The 25,956-nt window shown below is 41.9% G+C and overlaps 2 protein-coding genes across 4 annotated transcripts in view; both read right to left on the bottom strand.

The window, feature by feature from the left end:
• C4H6orf89 (chromosome 4 C6orf89 homolog) overlaps positions 1-18,245 on the bottom strand; it is a 38,328-nt gene extending 20,083 nt beyond the window's left edge. The window contains exons 1-3 of one of the 2 annotated variants that reach the window (XM_020795429.3): positions 18,014-18,245; positions 14,311-14,518; positions 10,324-10,489 (exon numbers count right to left, since the gene is read on the bottom strand). In XM_020795429.3, the coding sequence (XP_020651088.3) occupies positions 10,324-10,489; positions 14,311-14,499 (355 nt within the window). In that variant the 5' untranslated portion in view covers positions 14,500-14,518; positions 18,014-18,245. Of the gene's footprint in view, positions 1-10,323; positions 10,490-14,310; positions 14,519-17,900 lie in introns of both variants that reach the window. The other variant, XM_020795439.3, reaches the window with a different exon arrangement.
• Positions 18,246-20,346: 2,101 nt separating this feature from the next.
• Positions 20,347-25,956, bottom strand: part of RAB44 (RAB44, member RAS oncogene family) — a 40,702-nt gene continuing 35,092 nt past the window's right edge. For both annotated transcript variants that reach the window (XM_020795451.3, XM_078392743.1), the window contains one exon: positions 20,347-25,635. In XM_020795451.3, coding sequence (XP_020651110.3) covers positions 25,551-25,635 — 85 coding nt within the window. In that variant the 3' untranslated portion in view covers positions 20,347-25,550. The remainder of the gene's footprint in view (positions 25,636-25,956) is intronic.

Below are 25,956 nucleotides of genomic sequence, written 5' to 3'. Positions count from 1 at the left end.
GTTTCCAAAGTAACCTCAGAGAAGAAAATACATGTCAATATATATATTAATTTTGGCCCTATATTTGCTTCACCAAAGGAATTCAGAGACCTGGCAGGAATGAACAGTTGGTGTAACTATGTATACTATCAAATTAAAAAGAAAGCTCCTGAAAGACTACATTGTCCCATACAAGTCAATCCAGGATTTGAGAAAAAGCCCTTCTCTCTTCCAGCACTTCAGAGGCATGTTCAGTATATACATGAGAGAAGGCTCTTTGGTGGCCTTTCCCAAATTGCAGAGGTTAAGTTGGCTACCTCCTTAAATCTTTACTGGACCACTTAAAAATCAAATAGTCTGTAAGCTTTCATGGACCAAAGTTCACTTCCTCAGGCATACACCGATGGCTGTGGATAGTGGAGAAAAATTATGCAAATGAGAGTCCCAAAAATTCATGGTAGAGGGTTGTGCCAAGTTTGTTTCTTAGAGGCTGATTAGAAAAAACGCAGGCTGTATTGGAGTTGTGGTTTACAAACTATACTTCCAGTAGCTGTTGATTGGATATCACACCTCAACTCCTCAAACAGAGAAACACAGACAATATATATACATGCATTCCCACCAACGTTGTCTCTAAGCTGTGTGGGCACACAAGTGCACAGTGCTGCATCAGTGCCATGCACCTACAGCCAGTGTTGCCGCTCATTTCATTCTGGCCGTGGCAGAAAATTAGAGGGAACTCTGGTTCCCACATACAGCCTTCTTTTGAAACGATGAGTTTTTATTTGCTGGGGAACAGGGGAACAAAAAACACCCAGAATCATCCATCAAGGAATCAGAGTTAAAATTTAGTTTACCAACTAGACAGAGCCTTTTCTGATATCTTCATAGTTCCAAAAAAATCAAAGAGAACTATTAAGATGCCAAAAAAGGTCACCATCACTCTGCACCACCAAGAAGACAACATGGACTCTTAATATCGGCAAAGCAAATGCAAACTGACTGTAAACTGGAGGAAACACCCACCTCGGAAAAAGTACCTCGGTTTACGTACACTTTGTTTTACATCATTTTCGGTTTACGAACCAAAATCCACAAGAAATAATGCCTCGGTTTATGGTTTTTTTGGGGGGGGGATTCATTGTACGAAAAGGACGTATCGTGCCTGGAAGTTTCTAGCGCCACCCCCATTGCTATGGCAATCCGCATTCTGGTTTACGTCATTTCCTCATTTTTGTAACGTCCCAGATGACAAATTAATTTTGTAAACCGAGGCACTACTGTACTTCTAAACACTAGGTAATATATTAATTTAGCTTTAATCTGGTTCCAATTGGATTTGCTTAGTGGTTAAACTAAAATTTAACGCCATCAGTTCCCTGATGGAAGATTTTCTGCACTATTCGCAAGACACATGTATGAAAGCTTGCAATTTGATTTTTTTTAGTGTTCCAATCATGATATAACCTATTCCTACAATGTATTTTGTAAGGACCACACCGTTCTCTTTCATCTTCTCCTCAACTTTGTAACTTCTGCCAGCAAACAAACTTCCCACTTAGGCAGGCCTTTTGCCCAGTATGAGCAGGGACTTTAAAGCATGTGGTTGCCCTTTTCTGTTTTTTATTGGACTTATTATTTTTAACCAAGATGTTTTCAAATGCTCTTTAACTGAATTTTGTGGTAAATGATTTAATTACATTTATACATTCATAATGTATTATTTATTCATTGTATTTTAATTGAATTGTATGCCAGTTAGAGCCCCAGTATTTTGTAGAAAAGCAGTGTTCAAATAAAATAAATAAAGCTCCTTCAAAAGAATAAAAGAGGACTTCAGACTACAATTCATCCTGTTTCTGAGGGCAATCATTTCGTCATATAACTCTATTTATCTTTGGGTTTCATTCAGCACCCATGTATGTAATTCACCATGTTTTAAATAAATTTAAATCTATGAAAGAAGGATAGCTCCAGCTTGTAAAATAAAACAAGGTTTCCATGTAAGCTCCCTTTCTGATTCTGAAACTCTGAATGAGTGAGACTAACCAAATATTTCACAAGTAATTTTGGACTATGACAACCATGATTCCTTCTTCCAGAAAAATATGCTATCAGCACTTTGGCTGAGATGTGGCAAAAGTACACAGAAATATCCTGTGACAAACCCAGACCTACTGGGATATGTCACACAGTTACACTAAGCTGCCACCAACCATTCCCTTTAAGAAGTCACACAGACCAGGGATGGATTTTCAAACAATAAAAAGAATAAGGTTTATTTTAAATACACACAGGGAAAAATAAACAATCAGGTAAATAAGATAAAGTAACGTGGCTTATTCTCACTCATACATACACACAGTTTGGTTCACCCAGAACCCTTAACTTGAAGCACAGACCCTGAACCTATCAGTTCTGGCTAACCAACAGACACCTGAACCTATCAGGTTGGTACTCTGACACACAGAAGTACCCTGTCTGACACACAGACTCCCACAACAGCTTCTTCTTCCCAGCTGCTGCTTCGTCACATCCCAGCGTCTCTCAGTGTCTCTCTTTCACCACCCAGGCATCACATATTTATACAGTACAGCCCCTCCTCCTGATGTCCCGCCTTCCACTCCCCATAGGATGGAACTTTCCCTCCAAACCTATGACAGACAGGTAACATCAGTGCTGTATGTAACACCTCCCCTCTTTATAAGTTGTTTTGTAGGGGGAAAGCTAACGTGCTTTTCACCAAAAAACAACCTGTATAAAATACACAACAACATTTATACATACCATATTATACTTACTCATCCTTACACTCTAAGTTAACCATAGCAAATAGGCATTTAAACATTTACCATATACATTACATCAATTTACCTTTATTCATACAAACCACATTCAAAACCAGGTACATTTAATTTTTTGTCATCATTATACACACATAGTCCATGTCTCTTTCGCCGTCTTCATTCTTCAGGTCTTCTTGATAAGGCGTCAGCAACACAGTTCACTGACCCTCTGACCACCTTCACTTCAAAGTCATAGTCCTGTAGGTTTAAAGCCCACCTCATAAGTTTGCTATTGTGGGTTTTCATTGTCTTTAACCATTGCAGTGGTGAATGGTCAGTACACAGAATAAAATGTCTTCCCCAGATGTAAGGCTTGGCCTTCTGGATCGCGTAGACTATGGCCAAACACTCCTTCTCCACGGTTGCCAAATGTCTCTCACCTTTTTGGAGTTTCCTACTCAAGTAGGACACTGGATGCTGGTCACCTTTCTCATCCTCCTGGCATAGAACTGCTCCTACCCCGCTGTTAGACGCATCGGTGTAGATGATGAACTCCCGGTCGAAGTCTGGAGCACGCAGGACAGGATAGTTGATTAACGCCTCCTTCAACCTCTGGAACGCCGCCTCACAGTCGCTGGTCCACGGGATGCGGTCATCAGCCGTCTTCTTCGTCAGATCCGTCAGCGGAGCCGCAATCTCGCTAAACCTCGGGATGAACTTTCTGTAGTAGCCCACCAACCCAAGAAATGATTTGACTTTTTTCTTGGTGGTGGGTCTGGGCCAATCACGAACTGCTTCTATTTTGGCCTCCAGGGGTTTTATCACTCCTCCCCCTACCATGTGACCCAAGTATTTTATTTCTGGGCTACCCAGCTGACACTTGCTGGCCTTTACTGTTAGCCCTGCTGCACTTAACCTCTGCAGCACTAACTCCAGGTGTATCAGGTGATCTTCCCAGGTATTACTGAAGATCCCTATGTCGTCAATGTAGGCCACTGTAAAGTCACTGAGCCCTGCCAAGGTCTGGTCCATCAGCCTTTGGAATGTGGCTGGTGCATTTCTGAGACCAAAGCTCAGGACTCGAAACTCATAGAGACCAAAAGGGCTGCAAAAGGCAGTCTTTTCTTGATCCCTGGGATCAATTCTTAATTGCCAATATCCCTTTACCAGGTCCAATGATGAGATGAACCGACAACCCCCTATGGTTTCAATCAGGTTGTCTAGCCTGGGCATTGGGTAGGCATCAGGAGTGGTTACACGGTTTAATTTCCTGTAATCGACACAAAACCTAATGCTCCCATCAGGCTTGTCCACAAGGACTATCGGAGAGGACCAAGGACTCGAAGAGGGGACGATTATGTTCTCCCTAATCATCTCGTCCAGCTCCTTCCGCACCTTGTCCCTATAGGGTCCCGTTACTCGGTATGGGGATACTGCCTGCGGGGGTGCATCCCCTGTGTGGATCCGATGCATCACTCCCTTCACTATCCCCGGCTTGTTGGAAAACACCTGCTGATATTTACTAAGCAGCATTTTTAGTTCTTGCTGCTGGTCTTGGGTGAGTGCAGGACTGATCTTTACCTCCTCTGGGTTGTATTTTACTTCCCCTCTACCCTCCCAGAAGGGTAATTCAGCTTCCTCACTCTCAGCTGCTTTTATCGCGAATAAAACCCTCTGTTCCCCTCGGTAGTAGGGTTTTAGGGCATTCACATGAACCACCCTCCTTGCTTGGTTCTCCTCCTGCTCTATTAGGTAGTTCAGGTCTGACATCTTGGAAATGACCCTATATGGTCCTGCCCATTTGAGCTGCAGTTTGTTCTCTCTGCAGGGCCTAAGCCAAAGCACTTCCTCCCCTGGGTCAAAGTGCCTCTCTCTAGCTTTGTGGTCATACCATGTTTTCTGTCTGACCTTCTGAGCTTGCAGGTTTTCTGCTGCCAGCTCTAGATTTCTCCTTAGGTCATTCATCAAGGTGTCTATGTATGTCACAACGTCTTGTGGGTCGTCCTGGGTGATCTGCTCCCAATTTTGTTTGATCAAATCAAGGGGCCCTTTCACCCTTCTCCCAAATAAAAGTTCAAAACACTTTTGGAGAGTGGCGTCTGCCTTTTGCTCCTGTCCAAATCTGCTGTCCGTGGTTAAGGTTTCCACCACAGCTTCTGAACTCCCCTCTGCTTCCGTCTCTGGCTCATCATTACCCCCCTGAACTGTCCCTGTGGTGGCTTGTGAGCGTGTAATCACTAGCACCCTTTTCACATGTTCAGCCAGGTCATTTCCCACGAGCACGGCTGCTGGCAGAGTCGATGAAATCGCTAGCCGCCAAGCTCCCCTCCAGCCTTGAAAGTTGACAGGTACCTCTGCTACTGGCAGAGAGATTATCTGCCCCTCAATCCCTGCCACCTTCATGCTCTCATTTGGGACTATAAACTCCCTAGGAATAATATCTGGATGGCACAGGGTTACCTGGGAACAAGTGTCCCGCAGCCCCCTATACTGACGGTCAAGTATTCCTACGTCCACCCCGGCTGTCTCAAACAACTGGGAATCTGTTTTCACCAGCAAGCAGCGCTTTACCTCCACAAGAGGACCATTTTCCTCAGCCTGATCAGCAGAGGTAGCTGTTCCAGACTGAGTAGCCATGGCAACAGGCTCCCTCAGTGACACTGAGCCTTGCTCTTTCTGGACACAGAACACAGCTTTTGGCTTGGTCCCACTAGAATCCTTAGGCACCATTCCTTTTAGCTGCTTTAATTTCTCACACTCTGAGATTAGATGACCCTTTCCCTGACAGAAATAGCATTTTCTGGTGTATTTTGATTCTCTCTCATCTTGTTTTGGTTTTCCCTCCAAAATCTGAGGTCTTTGTTTCATGTCTGAGGGCTTCCCTTCACCATGGGCCCCTCCCCCTTGCTGGCTTTTCCCTGGTCCCTGAGAGTACTTGCTGTAAGTTTCTTTGGGTTTACCTACAGATTTCCCCTCACCCAAGGGCTTTCTTATTTGGGAAATAAAATCTGCGATCTCTGCGGCTGCTGCCACAGATTTCGGTTTCCTTTCCCTCACCTGGAATTTCAATTCCCCATGCAGGACTGAATAGAACTGTTCCAGTGCTATCAAATCTTTAAGCTGCTCATAGGTCTCTGTCCCTTCCTGCGATAGCCATTTCTCAAGCAGCCTCACCAATTGGGCCCCCACTTGGGTAAAAGTCTGTTCTGGCTTCTTGGTGAGGGACCTGAATCTTTGTCTCAGCTGCTCCGCATTTATCCCATGTCTGGCAAACACCAGTTTTTTAAACTCTGCAAAATCTTTCATCAGTTCCTCAGGCATCTCGGCATAAACCTCAGCCAGGCTACCCCTGATTAAAGATCGCATGATGGTCATCTTCTCAGTTTCCCTCACTGAGAAGTCCACAAACGCTCTTTCCACTAAGGAAAAGAACACCTCAGGACAATCTCCCTTGTGGTACACAGGGAATTTCTTCAGGTCAGCTTTAGACAATTGGCCTCCCTCAGAATCCCTATTGTTATTATTGTTCTGGTTCATCAGTTCCAGTTTTCTTAATTCAAACGCCATTTTCTCTCTCTCTAATCTTTCTTCTCTTTCCAATCTCTCTATTTCAAATTGCCTTCTTTCTCTCTCTAATCTTTCCTCCATTTCCCTCACCCTCAGTTCATGCTGTTGGGCTAGGAGTATTTTTCTGAGTTCTGGGTCCTGCTCTCCTGTGCTGTCACCTTGCACTGAGCCAAATTCATCCTCAGAACCTTGGTCAATCTGGGGGTCTTTCACTCCACTCATTTCTGCCATCTGGCTTCGAGTCAAGGGCATAATCCCCCCTCAGAACAGGCTGCTTTAAAAAGTCAAGCCTCAAAATAAAACGACCACTTTTTTCCTGCTTGCCTCAGAACCAGCTATCCTATAGAGATTGCTGCTGTTCTTCAGCACTACTTGCAACAGTATCGAGTCAGAGCCTACCCCCCTCTGCTGGGCCTCTCAGCTGGCAAGCTAGCTCGCTGTTGCTACGCAGTTTTGCCTCAGCTTTTTCCCGCCAAAACTAGGCTGCCTCAGAGCACCTTAATCTAAGTCTCCCCAGTTGGCACGTTCTTCTACTAGCGCACCTCCCCGTGAGGTACACCTAGAAGATTACCTACGCGCCTCAGACTGTCCCTGACTAGACCCCCCTTGCTCTGGGCACACTTGCCAAGGCTTTGCTGGACCACTGGACAACTGGACCAGTCGTATCCCACACGCTGGACACCAATCAATGTGACAAACCCAGACCTACTGGGATATGTCACACAGTTACACTAAGCTGCCACCAACCATTCCCTTTAAGAAGTCACACAGACCAGGGATGGATTTTCAAACAATAAAAAGAATAAGGTTTATTTTAAATACACACAGGGAAAAATAAACAATCAGGTAAATAAGATAAAGTAACGTGGCTTATTCTCACTCATACATACACACAGTTTGGTTCACCCAGAACCCTTAACTTGAAGCACAGACCCTGAACCTATCAGTTCTGGCTAACCAACAGACACCTGAACCTATCAGGTTGGTACTCTGACACACAGAAGTACCCTGTCTGACACACAGACTCCCACAACAGCTTCTTCTTCCCAGCTGCTGCTTCGTCACATCCCAGCGTCTCTCAGTGTCTCTCTTTCACCACCCAGGCATCACATATTTATACAGTACAGCCCCTCCTCCTGATGTCCCGCCTTCCACTCCCCATAGGATGGAACTTTCCCTCCAAACCTATGACAGACAGGTAACATCAGTGCTGTATGTAACATATCCCACTAACTAAAATTAGGCCAAAGGGTGATCCTCCTTCAGCCATTACAAAATTGTGCCTTCTTTCTGATAATCTGGACAGAGCCCAGATATTACTCCCAATGGCAAGAAAACAACCATACTTGCAGCTGCTGACAAATAACAGAAAGCATTATGTTTTTTTAAAATATGCAAAGGTCACCGATGCAAATCCATCAGTGGCCTGCAAAGCATGTCATCGTAAGAAGCTGACAGATCTGCAAATAAATAATACCTGTACAGTGGTGCCTCGCTTAACGATGTTAATTGGTTCAAAAAAAACCACCGCTATGGGAAAACATCGGTAAGCGAAACACCATTTCCCATAGGAATGCATTGAAAACCGGTTAATCCGTTCCAATAGGAACGGATTACCGTCCTTAAGCGAAAATCGCCATAGGAAACATCGCTAAGTGAAACAATGTTTCCCCCAACGGAAAGCCATTCAAAAGCATTGCAGCCTGCTGCAATGCTTTTGAATGGCTTACCGATCTCCGTTCTCGCTCATTTTTAAGTGTCTTAAAATGTTTGAAACCTGTTTTAAATGCTTGGATTCAGTAGTGCACCTTGTGAAACATGTGCAAACTTATTTTGGCTCTGTTCCGAGTCTTCATTAATTTTTGGTGATTTTTTGTTTTCCCCATTTAAATCCATTGAACGGACAGTTCAATGGATTTAAAGGGGAAAAACAAAAAATCACCAAAAATTAGCGAAGACTCAGAACAGAGCCAAATTAAGTTTGCACATGTTTCACAAGGTGGACTACCGATTCCAAGCATTTAAAACAGGTTTCAAACATTTTAAGACACTTAAAAATGAGCAAAAACGGACATCGTTAAGTGAAAATCCCCCATAGAGAACATCGTTAAACGATGAGGAAAATTCCTCCAAGAAATACATCGTTAAGTGAATTCTTCTTTAAACGAAGCAATCGCTAAGCGAGGCACCACTGTACTTGGAATCAACAAATTAATAACAAATTATTTCTAAAATACTTAGGTTACTGTATGAACTTTTAACGGAACAATTAATTTGGTGACTAAATTAGGTGGTTTCACAGTTACCCAGAACTTTAACAGATTTGATTGATCTATTTTGCTAGGGGAAATAAGCAATACTGGAGATACCGAAAAGAGGAGGAGGAAAGCTGATTCTGGTACTAACAGCAAGGGAGGGAGGACTCTTTTGTCCTAAATTCCCTGACTGCAGTGCAAAACTAATACTGTTGCATGGGATTAGCCAGGGCACCAGAGCCACCTTTACAGGGGTGGGGTGGGGTGGAGGAGTACCACCAAAAACAAAAACACAAGGTATGGGAATCTGAAGAGGCTACCCACACAGCTTTTACAGGTACAGCCTCTAGCCTCCAATAAATTATTTCTCTAAAAAGCCCCTCACATCCAGTATGGGATGCACTTTTGTTACATTTTCAGTGCCCTATAGCTCCTCTTAGGCTAGGTTTTCAAAGGAAGTGTTTGGGGCAGCTGTGATCTCTTCTTTTGGCAGAAGAGGCCTACTGAATCTCCCAAAAATACCTTCCTCCCTTTCACTAACAGAGGCCTGAATTGCTCATTTCAATCATATCCACACACCCACAAAAAAAAAAAATGAACAAAGGAAACTCTCTGTCTCCATAATGTCACTAGTATTTGTCAGCCAGGCCCTGTTCCTATGCGTTTTCATTCTGTTGAAATGCTCAAATGGGGCAAGACAACAAATCTACAAGAAGTGAACAATTTATATGTTAGCACACACTGCCTGAGTACCCTAAAATTTTGTATCAGTATACAAATCATTTCACAGCACTTAACATTAGTGTTATTTATGCTTATGTGCTTGATATGGGAGATAAAAACCCAGGTTATCTGCACGCTGAAGAAGCCATCCAGAAAGACTATACGCCTGATTCACTTGCTAAAAACAATGATTGTAACCTCACTGAGTTCAGTTAAAACTCTGGACAGATTTGCCAATTTTTTAAAAAAGCTGTGTTATAAGTAACACATGCCAGGAAAATCTTCACTTGCCAATCAGTCATGCAGGCAGATGATCTTGGGAAGGGGAGAAGAAGGAACTGGAAATCCTGCTCTGAAATATGTTAATCCTGAGAAGAGAGACTTACTGGGACTGCAAGAAAATTTCACTAATAAAGTCCATATCTTTACTGAATATTTCCCAGGAAAGTATTTATAAGATGTAATCATATTTGACTGGTCTGGAATCCTTCTTTTTAACACAAAAGTAAAAAATTTGCCCAGAAAAATTTTACTAGGTAGAAACTGATTAAATAACTCAGTCTCATAAAATCAGTGATCAGCAAAGTCACTAACTTACCAATAAACCTATACATGTTCTGTTTAAATTATCCTTTATAAGGCTAATTTCTATCTCTCCTTGTTTACGACTGATCCAAAAAACAAATTCAGGATTGGGAAGGATATGCTTGCAGGCAACCACATTGCAATGTGCTGATGTGCTCACAGAAGCCAATTTGCTAAGCTTTGTTAGAAAGACAAAATAAAGCCTTTTAGCATATGGAGGTCAATTAGTGCTTACTCAGGCAGATGTTAATGCAAATTAGTGGCAGTTCCCATTTTGCTCCTTACAGAAACGTGATTTTACACTGAATACAGGAATCATCACTGACTATTATTCTCTTAAGTCAATTAGTATCTTTCATTGGTGCCACCACCAATGCCCCACATGTCTGTATGTCAGTTATCACTAAGTAGATGCATAATTTTCTTACTCTCCAGCATATACTTCTTGGTAATGGGCAGAGGTAGCAGTCGGATGTGACGAATGAGGGAGCCCCACGCATGGGTTCTGGAGAGTGTAGCTTCAGGTGGTGAAAGGGTGTATGGCTGGATCATGAAGTATGCAGTTAATAAAACTAACCCCAGGGTGACCAGGCCCTGCAAAAGAAGACAAGCACTAGATCAATTTCTGATTACAATAAACAGCTACATGAGAACTTCTCCTTTTTAAGGTTTGCATATGTATGTGTATTACTTACAGTTTACCGAGATCAGTCACTTACACATAAAAGCTCACAATACAAGGATTTAGAAGAGGCATGGGCAGCCTTTCTGCCCCCAAGAGCCACATGCAGAAGTGAGTGTTGGGTCAAGTGCTGCATGCCAGTGGGTGCTGCCAAGGCCAGCATTTCCCTCAACTTCCCTTCCATAGCCATGCAGCTCGATTCTGGACCAGTTGCAGTTGCCAGACTGTCTTCAAAGGCAGCCCCACGTAGAGCGCATTGCAGTAATCTATGCAAGATGTTACCAGTGCGTGTATAACTGTCATGAGACTCCGCTTGTCCAGGTAGGGCCGTAACTGGTATAATTTCCGCAAGCTGAAGGAAGGCACCTCTGGCCATTGAGTCCACCTGGGCTTCCAGTAGATTGGGGTCCAGGAGCATCCCCAAGCTGCGGACCCTGTCCCTTAGGGGGAGTGTAACCCCATTCAGGGCAGGGAAATGGCCCTCCAACCTGTCCGGCGAAGCACCCACTAACAGGACTTCCGTCTTGTCTGGATTGAGTTTCAATTTATTAACCCTCATCCAGTCCATTATGAGGTCCAGACACGAGTTCAGCACAGAAACCGCCTAACCTGGATTGGTGGAAAATGAGAGGTAGAGCTGAGTATCATTAGCATATTGCTGACTCCTCAGCCCAAACCTCTCCCAGCGGTTTCATGTAGATGTTAAACAGCATGAGGGACAGTATCGAGCCCTGAGGAACCCCATGACATAAACACCATGGGGCAGAGCAACAGTCCCCCAGAACGTCCCTCTGGACATGGTCAGCTAGGAAGGAACGGAACCACCGTAAAGTGGTGTCCCCAACTCCCAACCCAGCCAGCCTATCCAGAAGACACCATGGTCAATGGTGTCAAAAGCCCGTATCAACAGGGTCACACTCCCCCTGTCTCTCTCCCGGCAAAGGTCATTGTACAAGGCGACCAAGGCAGTCTCCGTACCAAAACCCGGCCTGAAACCCAATTGAAATGGATCCAGAAAATCCATTTTATTCAGCAGCGCCTGGAGTTGCCCGGCCACAACCTGCTCCAACAATTTGCCCAAATAAGGGAGGTTCGCCACTGGTCGGTAGTTAACCAACAGCCTTGGATCTAGGTTAGGCTTTTTAAGGAGTGGACTAATTACCGCCTCTTTCAAGGTGGTAGGAACCACTCCCTCTCTCAAAGAGGCATTCACGGTCTCCTGGACCCAAGTGCAAACCCCCCGGTAGATCTTCCAATTAGCCAAGATGGGCAAAGGTTGAGTGGAGTGGTGGTAGAACGGACAGATCCAAGCACCCTGTCCACATCCTCAGATCTCAACAACTGAAACTCATCCATTAATACTTGACCTAAGCATGGCACACTGGACACATCCTCTGATTTTGCAGTAATGGTGGAGTCCAACCCACTGCGAATCTGAGCGATTTCCCCCTCAAAATGAATGGCAAATCCATCATAGCAAGCTGATGAGCAGTCTGGGACCTCCACCGGATTTCCCGGTTGAAGTAGATCCTGGACCACCCAAAACAGCTCTGCTGGATGACATTCTGAGGAAGCAATATGGCTGGAGAAATAATGTCGTTTCGCCAGCCGTATTGCCACGAAATAGGCCTGATAATGGGCTCTAAGTCATGTTCAATTGGACTCCCAGCAGGATTTCCTCCACCTGTGCTCCAGCCGTCTCCCCTCTCGCTTCATCGCCCGCAGTTCAGAAGTATACCAAGGAGCTGTCTGGGCTCTGCGTGCAGGGAGAGGGTGCTTAGGCACAATCATGTCAACTGCCCAGGTCATCTCCCTATTCCATAGGGTCACCTGAGCTTTGACAGAAGCGCCGACCATATCAAACGGATAATCCCCCAGAGCATCCAGGAAACCATCTGGATCCATTAGTCTCCAAGGACGGATCATCTTAATGGATCCCCCACCCTTGCAGAGTGAAGAAGAAGCTAATAGACTAAACATGACCAGGAAGTGGTCTGACCATGACAATGGAGTCACAACCAGCCCCTCCACATCCAAACCACCATCTCCCAGTCCCGTTGGGAAAACCAGGTCCAAGGTATGGCCCTTCTCATGTGTCGGGCCGATGACACATTGAGACAGCCTCATGGTTGTCATGGCGGCCATGAAGTCCTAAGCCGCCCCAGTCAAGGAAGCCTCGGCATGAATGTTGAGGTCCCCCAGCACCAACAGCCTGGGAATCTTCAACACCAGGTCTGAGACTACCTCCATGAGCTCAGGCAGGGAGACTGTTGGTACGCAGCAGAGTGGGCAGTACACCAACAGAATCCCTAATCTGTCTTGCAAACCCAACACACAATACACTGGCCCTCAAGTCCTCCTCTCAAAGGGATAGGAAGCCTGGTCAAGGAGATAGAACTCCTATAGACTATAGCAACTCCCCCTCCCCGACCCTCCGAGCAACATTGGTGCTGGACCGAGTCCCCAGGCAGACACAGCTGGGAGAGGGGAACACCACCCTCCTCTCCCACCCAGGTCTCAGTAATGAATACCAGGTCAGCACCCTCATCCAGAATTACATCATGGATGAGGGCAGTCTTATTTTGTACTGGCCTGGCATTCATCAACAGCACCATGTGGCTCGAGGATTTGCTGATATGGTCATCTGATACCATCTGGTTGGGGGTAGGACTAGAAGAGGGGATAGATGTAAGATATCTAATCTCTCTTCTCCTATGTGGGCATGTTCTACCACCACCGTCATTCCTTCCCCTACCCAGCACCACCTCAATGGCTGCCCCCTCCAATGCCCTTCCCTCTTCCTGTTCTCTCAAATCCAATGTTAGCAGTTTAAATTCCTTGCCTTTTTTCCAGTCGTATCTCAAAGCTCCGGTCACAAGTCAAAGCCAAATTTTGCGGCCGGAGCTGGTCATAACTCAAATTGGTCGCAAGTCAAGACCTTCATAAGTCAAGGCACCACTGTAGATCAAGCAACCAGAGATCAAAAGCCTTTCTGCTGTGTGGCAATTCTCTCCAACATTTCCTCCACAATATAAAAAGAATCACTCAAGTTCTTGTTGCAATCAAAGCCATTATTTATCATATTATCTTACAAATTTTGAATTTTTTTATTTAGAAGTTCTTACCGTGTTTCCCCGAAAATAAGACCGGGTCTTATATTAATTTTTGTTCTAAAAATGCATTAGGGCTTATTTTCAGGGGATGTTTTATTTTTTTTCATGTACAACAATTTACATTTATTCAAACACAGTCATGTCATCTTCTGGTTGCTGCACAATGGTGGAGGGCAAGGTTTCACTTAACTGGGGCTTATTTTTGAGGTAGGGCTTATCTTACGAGCATCTTGAAAAATCATACTAGGGCTTATTTTCAGGTTAGGGCTTATTTTCGTGGAAACAGGGTACTACAAGACAATATTTCCCATATATAATAAACCAACTGAAAGAACTGTTCAAATTGCATTATGCACAATCTTATATATTATCCCCAATGTCATATAACCTCTCATACTGTGATTGCGCTCATCTCAAACTACAATGGACTTTTTTTCTGCAAGACTGGGAAACACGTGATCCTCCAGATGTAACTGGATTGCAATACCCTCATGGCTGGCTATGATTGCTAAGGTAATATGGGAGTTGCCGTCCAGCTATATTGGCCCAGTCACATGTTCCTGTTCCCTTCCCCTTCTGTAAGGACATGAGAAGCCACAAGGTTATTATAAATACTTTACCTTATATAGAAACATCAAGAGAGGATAACGTGGGGGTCCTCTTTGGGGCTCATTTTTTTCCAAGAGCTGCCTGATGAATTTCTCAATGGCTTTTTCCGACATACCACACTGATAACCAGTCTGCCTCACCAAGTCAATGGTCTCAGAGAGTTTATCATAAATGCTGAGTTCACTGGCAGAAAGCTCCATGCCGTTTGGTGAAAAAAACCTAAAAAGGACATTAAAAAGAATTAACCAAGAAAATAGTTCAGTGCCTCAAATAAAATGGTGAAAGGGGACATCCAAATCCCCATTCTAAGCACCTTTTTTGGCATTGTGATCACAAAAACTGGCTACAAAGACACACATAGCTAATTCAAACATGACAACAATGTGGTTTTAGAGAAGCAGATGCCTGAATTTCTAACTTTCTAAAACAGGCCAATTTTATTTATTTCCATTAAACAAGCAATAGATACTATATTAATTTAATAATACCACATTGCTTCTTATATTTACACAGAACAAATGGTATTGGCAGAGAATAAACTAGCTTTGCTTTCCATTCCAATTTTTTTCATACAGATTTAGATGCAACCCCAAACTCTGCAGCTGTTTCACATCTGTGAATATCAATTGATGGGAATCAAACAACAAGGAAGAGATGTTGCTCTTCCCCCAGACCTCCTGGAAACCACACATTAAATGCTGGACTAAGTAGACACTTTAATTTTGCAAGCTCCAGGCCAAACTAAAAAGTAAACCTATACCCAATTATGCTATTAAGGGAAACCCAAAAGATATGGAAAACCTGAGAGTATGATGTTCAGTTGGTGGCACACAAAAAGGTTCCACTGATGTCTATGAAGTTTTATTTATACCCAGTTTTTACAAATGAAGATCTCACCTATGCGAGCTAGGGGTACAAGGAACATATGTAAGATTAAAGGTCTTGCACTTTCCTTTACTCATGAGATAGTGAGAGAATATGTAGGCCTTACATCCGGTCTGTACATCAAATCTACTCCCATTTCATATACTATAGAATTATATCCAAAGGGCTTGGTGACTGAAGTATTCTACTTTCCTGCAGTCTGTTTAATTATTTCTTGGTCTCTAGCCTTCTGTGTCTCAGAACAATTTGTGTTCCAGCCCATATTGTTTTAGACAAGCTGCACAGTCCAAGGATATCCCCAGAAGAAGGGAACGGTAAACCATTCTGAGTACTCTCTACCTAGAAAACCCAGAAAAGGGTTGCCATAAGTCAGAACTGACTTGATGACACACTAATTATTATTATTATTATTATTATTATTATTATTATTATTATTATTATTATTATTATTATTATTATTATTATTATTATTATTATTATCATCATCATCATCATCATCATCATCATCATCATTATTATTATTATTATTATTATTATTATTATTATTATTATTATTATTATTATTATTATTATTATTATTATTGGCATCTTAGCATCCAGTGATAAATCCAGGTTTCAAATGCTTCTGTCTTTTTATAGTAGGTCACATCAAAGTCTACAATAGTATACCAGCAGCAAGTAGGGCTGAGGATAGATATAATGTATAACTGAGTTGCTTGCTTTTTACTGATTACTATGAACTTGATTTTCTTTACATTCATATTAAGACAATGTTCCTTATTTATCCCAGTGATTTCACAGACCTGCAAATGGACAATTAGCAACTCATCCAAACTGTCAGTAATATTCGATCATATCTGCTCCTTGGATTTTGTTGATAACCTCTCCACCAACCATTTCCAATATGTATTTCTAAAATCAATGGTTAAAACAAAAGCAGGATAATCCTGGATTTGTTGCAACTCTTTTAAAATAATTATAGTCCAATCCTATGCATGTTTACCCACTCTAAGGTCTATTCTGTTTAGCGGAGTGTGCAATTCACAGCCTTAAAGGAACAATTCAAAAATCTACATTTGAATGCATGACATATCTAAGAGCCATGCTGAGTTATACTGAAGGCCTATCTAGTCCAGTCTCAAATTTGGAATGGGTCTTGCAAATCTCTTTCGTAGTCCCTGATCTCTGAAGACTTTGCTGACTTGCAGTCTAGTTCCACAGTTTCTAATCCAAGGCTCTGTGTCGTAACATGTAGTTTTGCAACAAAATAGGATGGCCCACTCTTGCAGCCATTTAAGACAATGCAACTACACTGATATACAAGGGATATGAAAATATTTGTACAACTTGCATATGGATGAAGAAAAATATGATGCCTACAGTAAAAAGGACATTGTGTGCAGATGAGAATGCCAAACACTGCATCAGTAACAGGCATGGCAGAAACAGAACTTTTGCAAGCAATGACAATGTTAGGGTGGAGAATGAGAATCTGCAGCCCAAAAGCATAATCAGGCTGACAGATGTTCTGTGAGACCTGACAGGTATTTAAAGACCAGAAAGAATTTCCTCAAAGCAAGAAGTCTAACTTGCAGGCCAGTAAGAATTTTCACAACACAGCCTTGTGTTTTACACCACAAGAAAATTAAACATGCCTCAAAGCTGTTGCACTGGACAAAATAGTAACAATTGTAGAATGCAACTGCCACAATCTTTCCAAATTGAAATGTGATCCCTAGGTTTAAAAAGGATTCCTATTCCTGCATTAGGATGTATCCCTCCCGATTCTTTTTCTTTCATAATTTGTAATTAACCTGCATTACATCCCTTACCTAAACTCCAACACTTAACCATACTTGTATACAGCCTTTATTTTGTGTCTTAATTTTTTTATTGTAAACCACCCAGAGTGGCATCATAGCCAGATAGGCGGTATAGAAGTCAAGCAAAGAAACAAATAAATAATGAAATATACTAATATGGACATAAGTTTTCCACAAGTAAACTTTAATTCATGCAGATTTTAAGACAAGTATCCACCCCAAAATGCTAACAAACAAATGTTTAAAGTAGGTCTTAAAACCACATATTCATCTCACTATCAAAACTATTTTGCTTTATGCACTTCTGCAAAAGCCAGTGGCAAGTCCTACAATCTGCTGAAAAATCCTGGTGTAATTCATGTGATTTAGCAGTTACACAAATTTGTTACCCAGCATGAAACCAGTAACACACCTAGCCCATTAACCATAAGTGCCTGCACAATGTAGCACTGTTAGATGTTATAAGCTTAATGAATTTTTCTCAAAACACAACACTATTCTGGACCACCAGCTGTTGTCAGATTTTTCTCTAAATGAACTATATTAAAAAAAAAAAAACTCCTAGTTTGGGGCCAGTTTCTGAAATTTAGGTTACTATCTAAAACAGTCTCTTCTTCCTGTAGACCAAACCACTGCTAGTCTAAGAAACAGTATGGGGCTTGTATTTTTTTTTTAATTCCCTTTCCCTCCCCCATGCCATTTCTCTCTCCTACCTCCAGCCCTATACATCCACAATCTCGTTCAGTTCAATGGGGCTTAATCTGCTTCCAAGTAAGAGAGCCCAGGATTGGTGGCACAACTCAAAAGGCAGCAGCTAGAAATTACTCGAGCTGCCAGTGCTTGGACTTCTGCCCGAAACACCCCAAGCTCCCCTTCCAATGACAGCAGCCGACCTGCGACGTGTCTTTAAACCTTCCGGACGACCCCACTTCCCCACATTTCTCTCCTATACAGTATCTGGACGTCATAACCGCTCCCCAGGGTGACACAACCCGCCATCCTCCACCTCAGCTCTTCAATCCCGCGGACGCCCTCCTTCTCCTTGCCCCATGAACCACTCAGAAGACTTCCCCAGGACTGGAAAGACGGAGGCGGCGGACGTGGGAAGGCGCCTTCTGTGTACGCGAGTTAAGCGGCTGGGCCCTTGGCTTCCTACTTCCGGGGTCTGGGCAGAACTAGGCCGCTAATTCGCCGCAGCACTTTCGCCGCGGTAGCGACTCCACTGCTCGGTCTATACGCTTCCGTTTTAATGACAGGAAATCCTTATGTACCGTTGAATTACAGTACATGTGAAAAGACTCGGATGGAAATGTGCAGTTTTTCTCACCTTGGACTCCTTCCCTGATAAGTATACCACTGGATCCTAAGAGTGACTAGGATCAGGCCCTGCCAGACTTCAGAGGAGCCCAGGGCTATTTCACAGTCTGAAGCCTTCTCGTTGTTTTGGAAGCGGAACAAGCTATGTTAATATAAAGAATGGCATGTAATATATATATTTTTGGCAGAATGCAGAATAAGGCTGCGGTGAGCTCCCCTCCCTCCCGTGAAGTGAGGTCTGGGCCAAATAATTCTGCTGTACTTTTCCTTTGCCTAGGATTGTTTCGTGTAAACTGATTTCACATGAATTAGGGCAGAGGTACTGTACACCGAGTTCAGTAGGGGGGGCAAAGCACAGAGCTGCAGTCTTATCACCAGTCCTCAGTTGGTCTTCCCCTTGCCATTTCATTTTAGAAATCCCTGGAGCATCCCTTCGCAGTGCTCTGAAGCAAAAGGCTTCTGTGACAGGTCTGTTTAAGGTTGAGATCAACTACACTCCTTTGCATTAAGAGTCCAACCACATTCTTTGAAAAACGTGGGAAATGCTTTGGGATTGGGAGGAGCTGGTTCTCATTTTCTTTTCTGTTAACAACATGATGCAAAAGAAAAGGCAAATCAGCCTGGACCTGTCTCAACCACTCCCCATCTGTAAAGTACAGTTTTGCCTCTACTGCTGGGGCTTCAACTTTTTTTAAAAAAAAAATGGCTCCATTCACGTTATTTATTTATTTATTTATTTATTTATTTATTTATTTAATTATTTAATTATTTAATTATTTAATTATTTAATTATTTATTTAATTTATGTGCCGCCCACACTACCCAAAGGTCTCTGGGTTGTGTGATCATTTAGGTTGTGTGATCATTTGAATCACTGCAGGAAAGCTGCCACCCCAGCAACCAATCATAGGATGGCAAGCAAAGCTTTTGCAAAAAAAAAATTCTTTAAAAAACAAAAAAGTTTGTGAACAACGAGCAAAGTCTCTCAGTATCATTGTCAATAAGGGGATATAGCAACAAAATCTGATATGCAAACAATATTTTGATGGACTGCAGAGGTTACTTTAAAAAGTCAATGAAACAAGCAATGAACAGTCTAAAAATGAATATTAAGAAGGAAGCTTTCCATTTAAATCAAATTGTACCAGCCCCGTTGATGACTTCAGCCAGCTTCCTCTGCTTAAATTTACATTGGTAAGATTTTGACCACTATTGTATAAAGTGTAAATGAAGAAACCCAACCCAATAACTCTTTCTTCTGTTTAATACAGAAATAAAGATTCCCCAGGGAGAGAGGGGTTCAACTGAAGACAAAAAGTTTATAGCTCTAGCTATATTCCTAAAGTAAGGGAATTCAGACCATGAGCAAATCAACCTCCACCTATCTTCTCTTAAACCATGAGCGTATTGATACAGATGTGCTGGACTCTGAGATTTTTGTTTTGCCTTCTTATAGGAGAATTGGCAGAGTACTTACTTACATGTAATTGAAAACAAAAACAAAGATCATTTATTTGTAGTTCACTTCTGATGGCAAGAATCTGAAAGATATGTGTGCTTCTGTTAATGGTCCTGTAAAAATCTGCTGTTTTGTCATTTTCCCCATTAATTTCTTTAATGACTTGATCATTCATTTCTGTTCATATGCATTTGTGAACTTGGATTTTCCCAGCATTGTTGCGTCCCTGTTGGGAATTCATGGCAACCACAAAAATATAACTGATCATTTTAGAACATTTTAGAGGTGTGGTAATGAATAGTTTCTGTGTGCGTCAGTTTTCTTGTAAGATTGTATGGTACATTAGTTCTTGACCCAAAAACTTGATTGAAATAATAATTAGCATATTTGGTATTAGTTAAAACTCTATTTATTGATGTTATTGTTGATTTTACTCACTGAATACCATGTTTTACTCTTACTTGTAGGTTGAGTTATGATTAGCGTATCATTTATTTTTCATACTGGTGCAATCTGGTTATAAACAGCTGTTTTCATTAGAGAACTAATTTAACTGTTGTTGATTTTTAAGTTGTTTACAGATTTAAAATCTGGGAGAAATTCAAATTGGCTCAATCTTGTTATTACAATTAATGAATTTTAAATTCGGTTTGCTGCCATCTTGTGGAGAAGTTTTAAGTAAGAAAAAACAAACATAAGGCACATTTTCCTTCTATGGAAGCTCTTTGGGAATCAGTTGAAGCAAGAAAAGCGCCATCTGCTGTACATCACTCAAAATGAAAATATTGTACCAGTACTGTATTTTACTTATTTATTTTTTCCTCTGCACAGCAACACAGCTATGTAAGGACATTGGAAAAGCAAAGAAGAGCATGGCAAATAGATAATTAGTTATATGTGTATCTACCTCATATCCAGTGAATTCAAGATAGTATTTATGGGTTTTTTTCTCTGATACAGTTTTTCCTTGACAGTGCTTGGACCAAGGTTACACAGGACATTTTCATGGATCATTGAGGATGTGAATTTGGCCAGTCCAACATTCTGATCACTATACCACACTGGCTCTTGCGTTGTATCAGTAATCATTGTTTAGTTGTTTAGTTTACTTTCCCTCTGCTTTCAGCTTCCTAAATGTCTTTACAACTTGCTTTCCATATGAAATGGCATTATTTAAAATACTTACTGGGAACTAGGTACCATAAACATTCGTTCGTTTAGTCGTTTAGTCATGTCTGACTCTTCGTGACCCCATGGACCAGAGCACACCAGGCCCTCCTATCTTCCACTGCCTCCCGGAGTTGGGTCAGATTCATGTTGGTTGCTTCGGTGACACTGTCCAACCATCTCATCCTCTGTCATCCCCTTCTCCTCTTGCCTTCACACTTTCCCAACATTAAGGTCTTTTCCAGGGAGTCCTCTCTTCTCATGAGATGGCCAAAGTATTGGAGCCTCAGCTTCAGGATCTGTCCTTCGAGTGAGCACTCAGGGTTGATTTCCTTAATTGATAGGTTTGTTCTCCTTGCAGTCCAGGGGACTCTCAAGACCCTCCTCCAGCACCACAATTCAAAGGCATCAATTCTTCGGCGGTCAGCTTTCTTTATGGTCCAGCTCTCACTTCCATACATCACTACAGGAAAAACCATAGCTTTGACTATTTGGACTTTTGTTGGCAAGGTGATATCTCTGCTTTTTAAGATGCTGTCAAAGTTTGTCATCGCTTTCCTCCCAAGAAGCAGGCGTCTTTTAATTTCGTGGCTGCTGTCTCCATCCGCAGTGATTATGGAGCCCAAGAAAGTAAAATCTGTCACTGCCTCCATATCTTCCCCTTCTATTTGCCAGGACGTGATGGGGCCAGTGGCCATGATCTTAATTTTTTTGATGTTGAGTTTCAGACCGTTTTTTGCACTCTCCTCTTTCACCCTCATTACAAGGTTCTCCTCCTCACTTTCTGCCATCAGAGTGGTATCATCTGCGTATCGGAGGTTGTTGATATTTCTTCCGGCAATCTTAATTCCGGCTTGGGATTCCTCCAGTCCAGCCTTCCGCATGATGTATTCTGCATATAAATTAAATAAGCCGGGGGACAATATACAGCCTTCTCGGACTCCTTTCCCCATTTTGAACCAATCAGTTGTTCCATATCCAGTTCTAACTGTTGCTTCCTGTCCCATGTATAGGTTTCTCAGGAGATGGATAAGGTGGTCAGGCACTCCCATTTCTTTTAGGACTTACCATAAAGGACTTACCATAAACATTACTTTCCCCCATATCAGACTGCCATGCTGGTGGATCAACATTTGACAATCAGTTCAAATGCCATCCCAGAAGTGAAGCTGGTAGTAAGCAGTGAAAGAAAGAGCCTTTTAAATATGGCACCCTGTCTGTGGAACAACTCTCCTCAGAGAGACTTACTTGGTTATTTACTTTTTCTTCTTTGCCCCGATTTTATGTAATTTGCTATTCTTCTGTATTTTTATTCTTTAAGATCATAAACTTTCCTGGAACAGTTCCGTTCAGCTTTTGGAGCAGTTGAACTGTGACATGAGTTATTTAAGGTTAGAGGAACTGTGGTTTGAATTATTTTCTTTCAGTAAGTAAAATACTGGATCTAAATGTATCAGGCAAAAACAAAATAAAAATAAAAAATAAAGAAGACAAAAATTGTTTGGCACTTTAAAGACTAACTGCTATATTTTAATATGAGCTTTCATGAAAAAGTCCACTTCCTCAGACTTGGTCTCTTATTTTTGCCTGATACGTGAGCGTGGACTAACAAGACTACCTCTTCTAAAACTGTTTATATGTATTGTTGTGAGGAGGTTACGCCTGGCATCCTTAGCAAAGCATTGGCCTCCACCCCAGACACCCAGGCCAGAAACTCAGAGCTGGCTAATGCCGGCTCTGAGTCAGGCATAGGACCTGAGCGAAGAAGCTGCTGCTAAGGAGAATCACCTGGAAGAGAGCAGGGGCTTTCTTACAGCTTACTACCTGTAAGGGATGCCCTCGTAGAGGCTAAAGAGGAGGTGGTGAGAACACGGAGGAAGCTGGAACACAGGTGCTGAGTTCTTGAACCTGGAGGAGGAAGGGGCTTGGGGGGAAAAGGAAGTTAAACACAGAAGAAGTACTAGAGCCTGAAAGTAATTGGGATGATATCTACCACAAGGACCCCTTGACAAGCTCCACATGCCCCAAAGGCAAGGCAGTCTATTTGCAGGAGAAAGTCTGAACAGCCACACCCAACCTTGTTGGCATGACCACTAGCATCAGCCAGCATCAGACTAAGCATGCCTCATGCCTACCCATAGACAATGCTGGAGGCAAAAAAAGGCAGAAGGAATGCCAGCAGTGCCTCCAGTAGCAACACCAACTGCCTCCATCATTGCAACACCAGACTCTGCCAAGCCCCAAGCTTTGCCCTTTCTGCAGGCTTATAAACCAATCGTTCTTCAGTCTGCCATAGAGGTCTCTAATAAAGGTCATTAGAGACTCATCGGCCCCAATAAAATTAACTTGGGCTTTGGAAAGAACAGAGACTATGTAGGGGCAAGTGACATCAACTTCACTGCTATGGCAAGCAACAGGAATGGTGCAAACTCCTGCAGTTGTTGTTTTCCCTTCCCTGGTTCCAATAAACTGCATTGAGCTTAAACTAGACTGTGTGGACTTGATGGATATGGACATGGTGGAGGGGCTACCCACTGATTCAGCCAGGGGTTGGTGCAGCAGGGCTCACAATTGTTGATGTAGGTTTTTTTTTCCTTTTTTAGAAGTGCTCAGGAACAGCTCAGAAATTGTTTTTGATAGGTGAAACCTTTTAGTAAAGTGTATGATAATAACCTTAAGGAAATCTAGGATTATGATAAATCAAACTGTAACCCAGCTGTTGACTATGCTTTCTCCAATTATTTAGATAAACCTAGGTATTTTAAATCCATTCTTTCTATTTGCTGCCTGAGCTTGTACATAGATACTGATCAAAATCCTGTTGCATAGAGTAAATTGCACCAGAGTAGGCCGGTTGACCCAATGGTGATTTAGTGAGGCAACTCCTCCCTAAATTCCATTGATTTAAATTGGCCTATTCTAACTGCAGCTTACTGTGCTAAGGTAAATTGCAGTTAGAGTAGACCCATTTGAAGCAATAGAACTATGAAGTTGAGTCACCAAATTCCCCATTGATTTAGTAGGCCTACTCTAGTGCAATTTACTATGCTAAGCAACAGGATTTTGGCCACTGATTATTTTATTTGAGTGACATCTATGTGAAAAAGAGTTTGTATGAAAAATACAGAGAAAGCTAAAACTTTTATTAATTGGTTTGAATAATAAAAGAACTACATGAGAAGTCTCAGGTATTTATTCATTTATTTTAAAATTTTATGAAGTATACCTTCATTTAAAGCAGTATACATGACATCAATTCAATGTTAAAAAAGAAACATTAAAAAACAATACAAACAATTATATTTTACTAGCTAAAATCCTGTTACTTAGTCTAGTAAGTTGCAACTAGAATAGGGCCAGTGAATCAGTGGGGGATTTGGCAGGTCAACGCTTCTGTAAATTCCATTAGTTCAAAAGGCCTACTCCAGCTGCAACTTGCTTAGATAGTAAGCTGCAACTGGAATAGGGTCATTGAATCAATGAAACATGCAGGAGCTGACTTGCCAATTTTTTATTGATTCAATGAGCCTCATGGCACAGTGGTTAAACTGCAGTACTGCAATGAAGTTCACAACCAGAGTTTAATCCAGGGCTCAGGTAGTTGGCTCAAAGTTGACTTAGCCTTCCAAGGTTGGTAAACTGGGTACACAGCTTGCTGGGTAAGTGGGAGGACAGTATGTAGCCTGTATAAACTGTAAATGCCCAGAAACAGGTTTAAACACTATGGGGCAGTACATAAGCAGCACACTTTGCTTACTCTGGTTGTGATCTATTAAACTAATGGATTTCATCTTTATCTCCTGTTTTCTCTTTATGTTTACTCACCCAGTTTCTCTTCCCTTACATAACCACACACAGAATCCTTCTCTCTCCCACCCTGGTGGTCCTTCTATTTACCACTACTCTTTTTCCCCGCTACCCTGACAACTCCTTTCTATTCTCGGTGGTCTTTTTCTCCCTCTACTCTGGTGCTTATTCAGCAGCATTCATTCTTTCAACAATCTGAACATTTCTAGTTAGGGGAGACTGCTACCTGGTCAGTGAAAATGGCAGTTCACACCACAGAAAGATTTAGATTAAATTAATCTGTTGATTTAAAAATAATAATAATTCTGAGATGAACACCTAAACTATCCTCAGCATGCATGTCATTTTTCAGGTGTATAAGTCTTGAAACTAAGACTTAGTCTTGAAACTATGGATAAAACAGACACTACTTCTATAGGCAAGTAAAAGTATCTAGCTGTGGAAGAGTTTAATGGCAAAATTCCTGTGGCATATTTTGATTGCAAATTCATTCACAGCATCACTTAATGCTTTGGTGTATCTCATGACTTGCGGAACAAACAACCGCCATTCCACAATGAACTGGATCGCCATCAAATGCCTTCTTTGAGAGTGAACTCTAGACAGTGATTTGACTGGCAGATATCTTACACATCTTTGCATACATATCAAGTCAAAATACTGTAATGCTAAATGAAGCTTCTTTATGTACATAAAATTCACCATGTATTCTTATATCAATTATACATTTGCTAGCATTAATATTCAAAAAAAAAAATAACAGTTGCTCTTAATGTCCCATGTTGGCTTTTGATTAAAAGCAGCATCCACTTTTCTTTTTAGGTGGCACTAACTTCAGAATTTCCTGCTTGAATTGTTCTTCATGGGTTTTCAGCAACCTGATATTATAAACATGGAAATGAACAGGCTTTTTTACTATTCTGTAGAAATCCAAAAGGTTTTCAAAAGTTTGTAATACTAGAAATGCTATATTTTATCCAGAAAGTATTTTTTCCTGAAGATATTCTATGTCTTATGATAATGTTTGTATGGAATTATGAACACTATATGCATACATTGGTTATCATTGTAATGTTCTTTGGAACAAAGGGGAAAAGCCTCCTTTACCTTCCCCTGCCCATGCTATTTGGTGAATTTTTCGCAGTAAATTGCATTTATTTTTGTTAGAAGTGGTGAATGGTGCAATGATGCTTTGGATG

The sequence above is a fragment of the Pogona vitticeps genome, chromosome 4, assembly GCF_051106095.1.
Source record: "Pogona vitticeps strain Pit_001003342236 chromosome 4, PviZW2.1, whole genome shotgun sequence".
NCBI lineage: Eukaryota > Metazoa > Chordata > Lepidosauria > Squamata > Agamidae > Pogona > Pogona vitticeps.
This window is presented reverse-complemented; position numbering and strand designations above follow the sequence as displayed.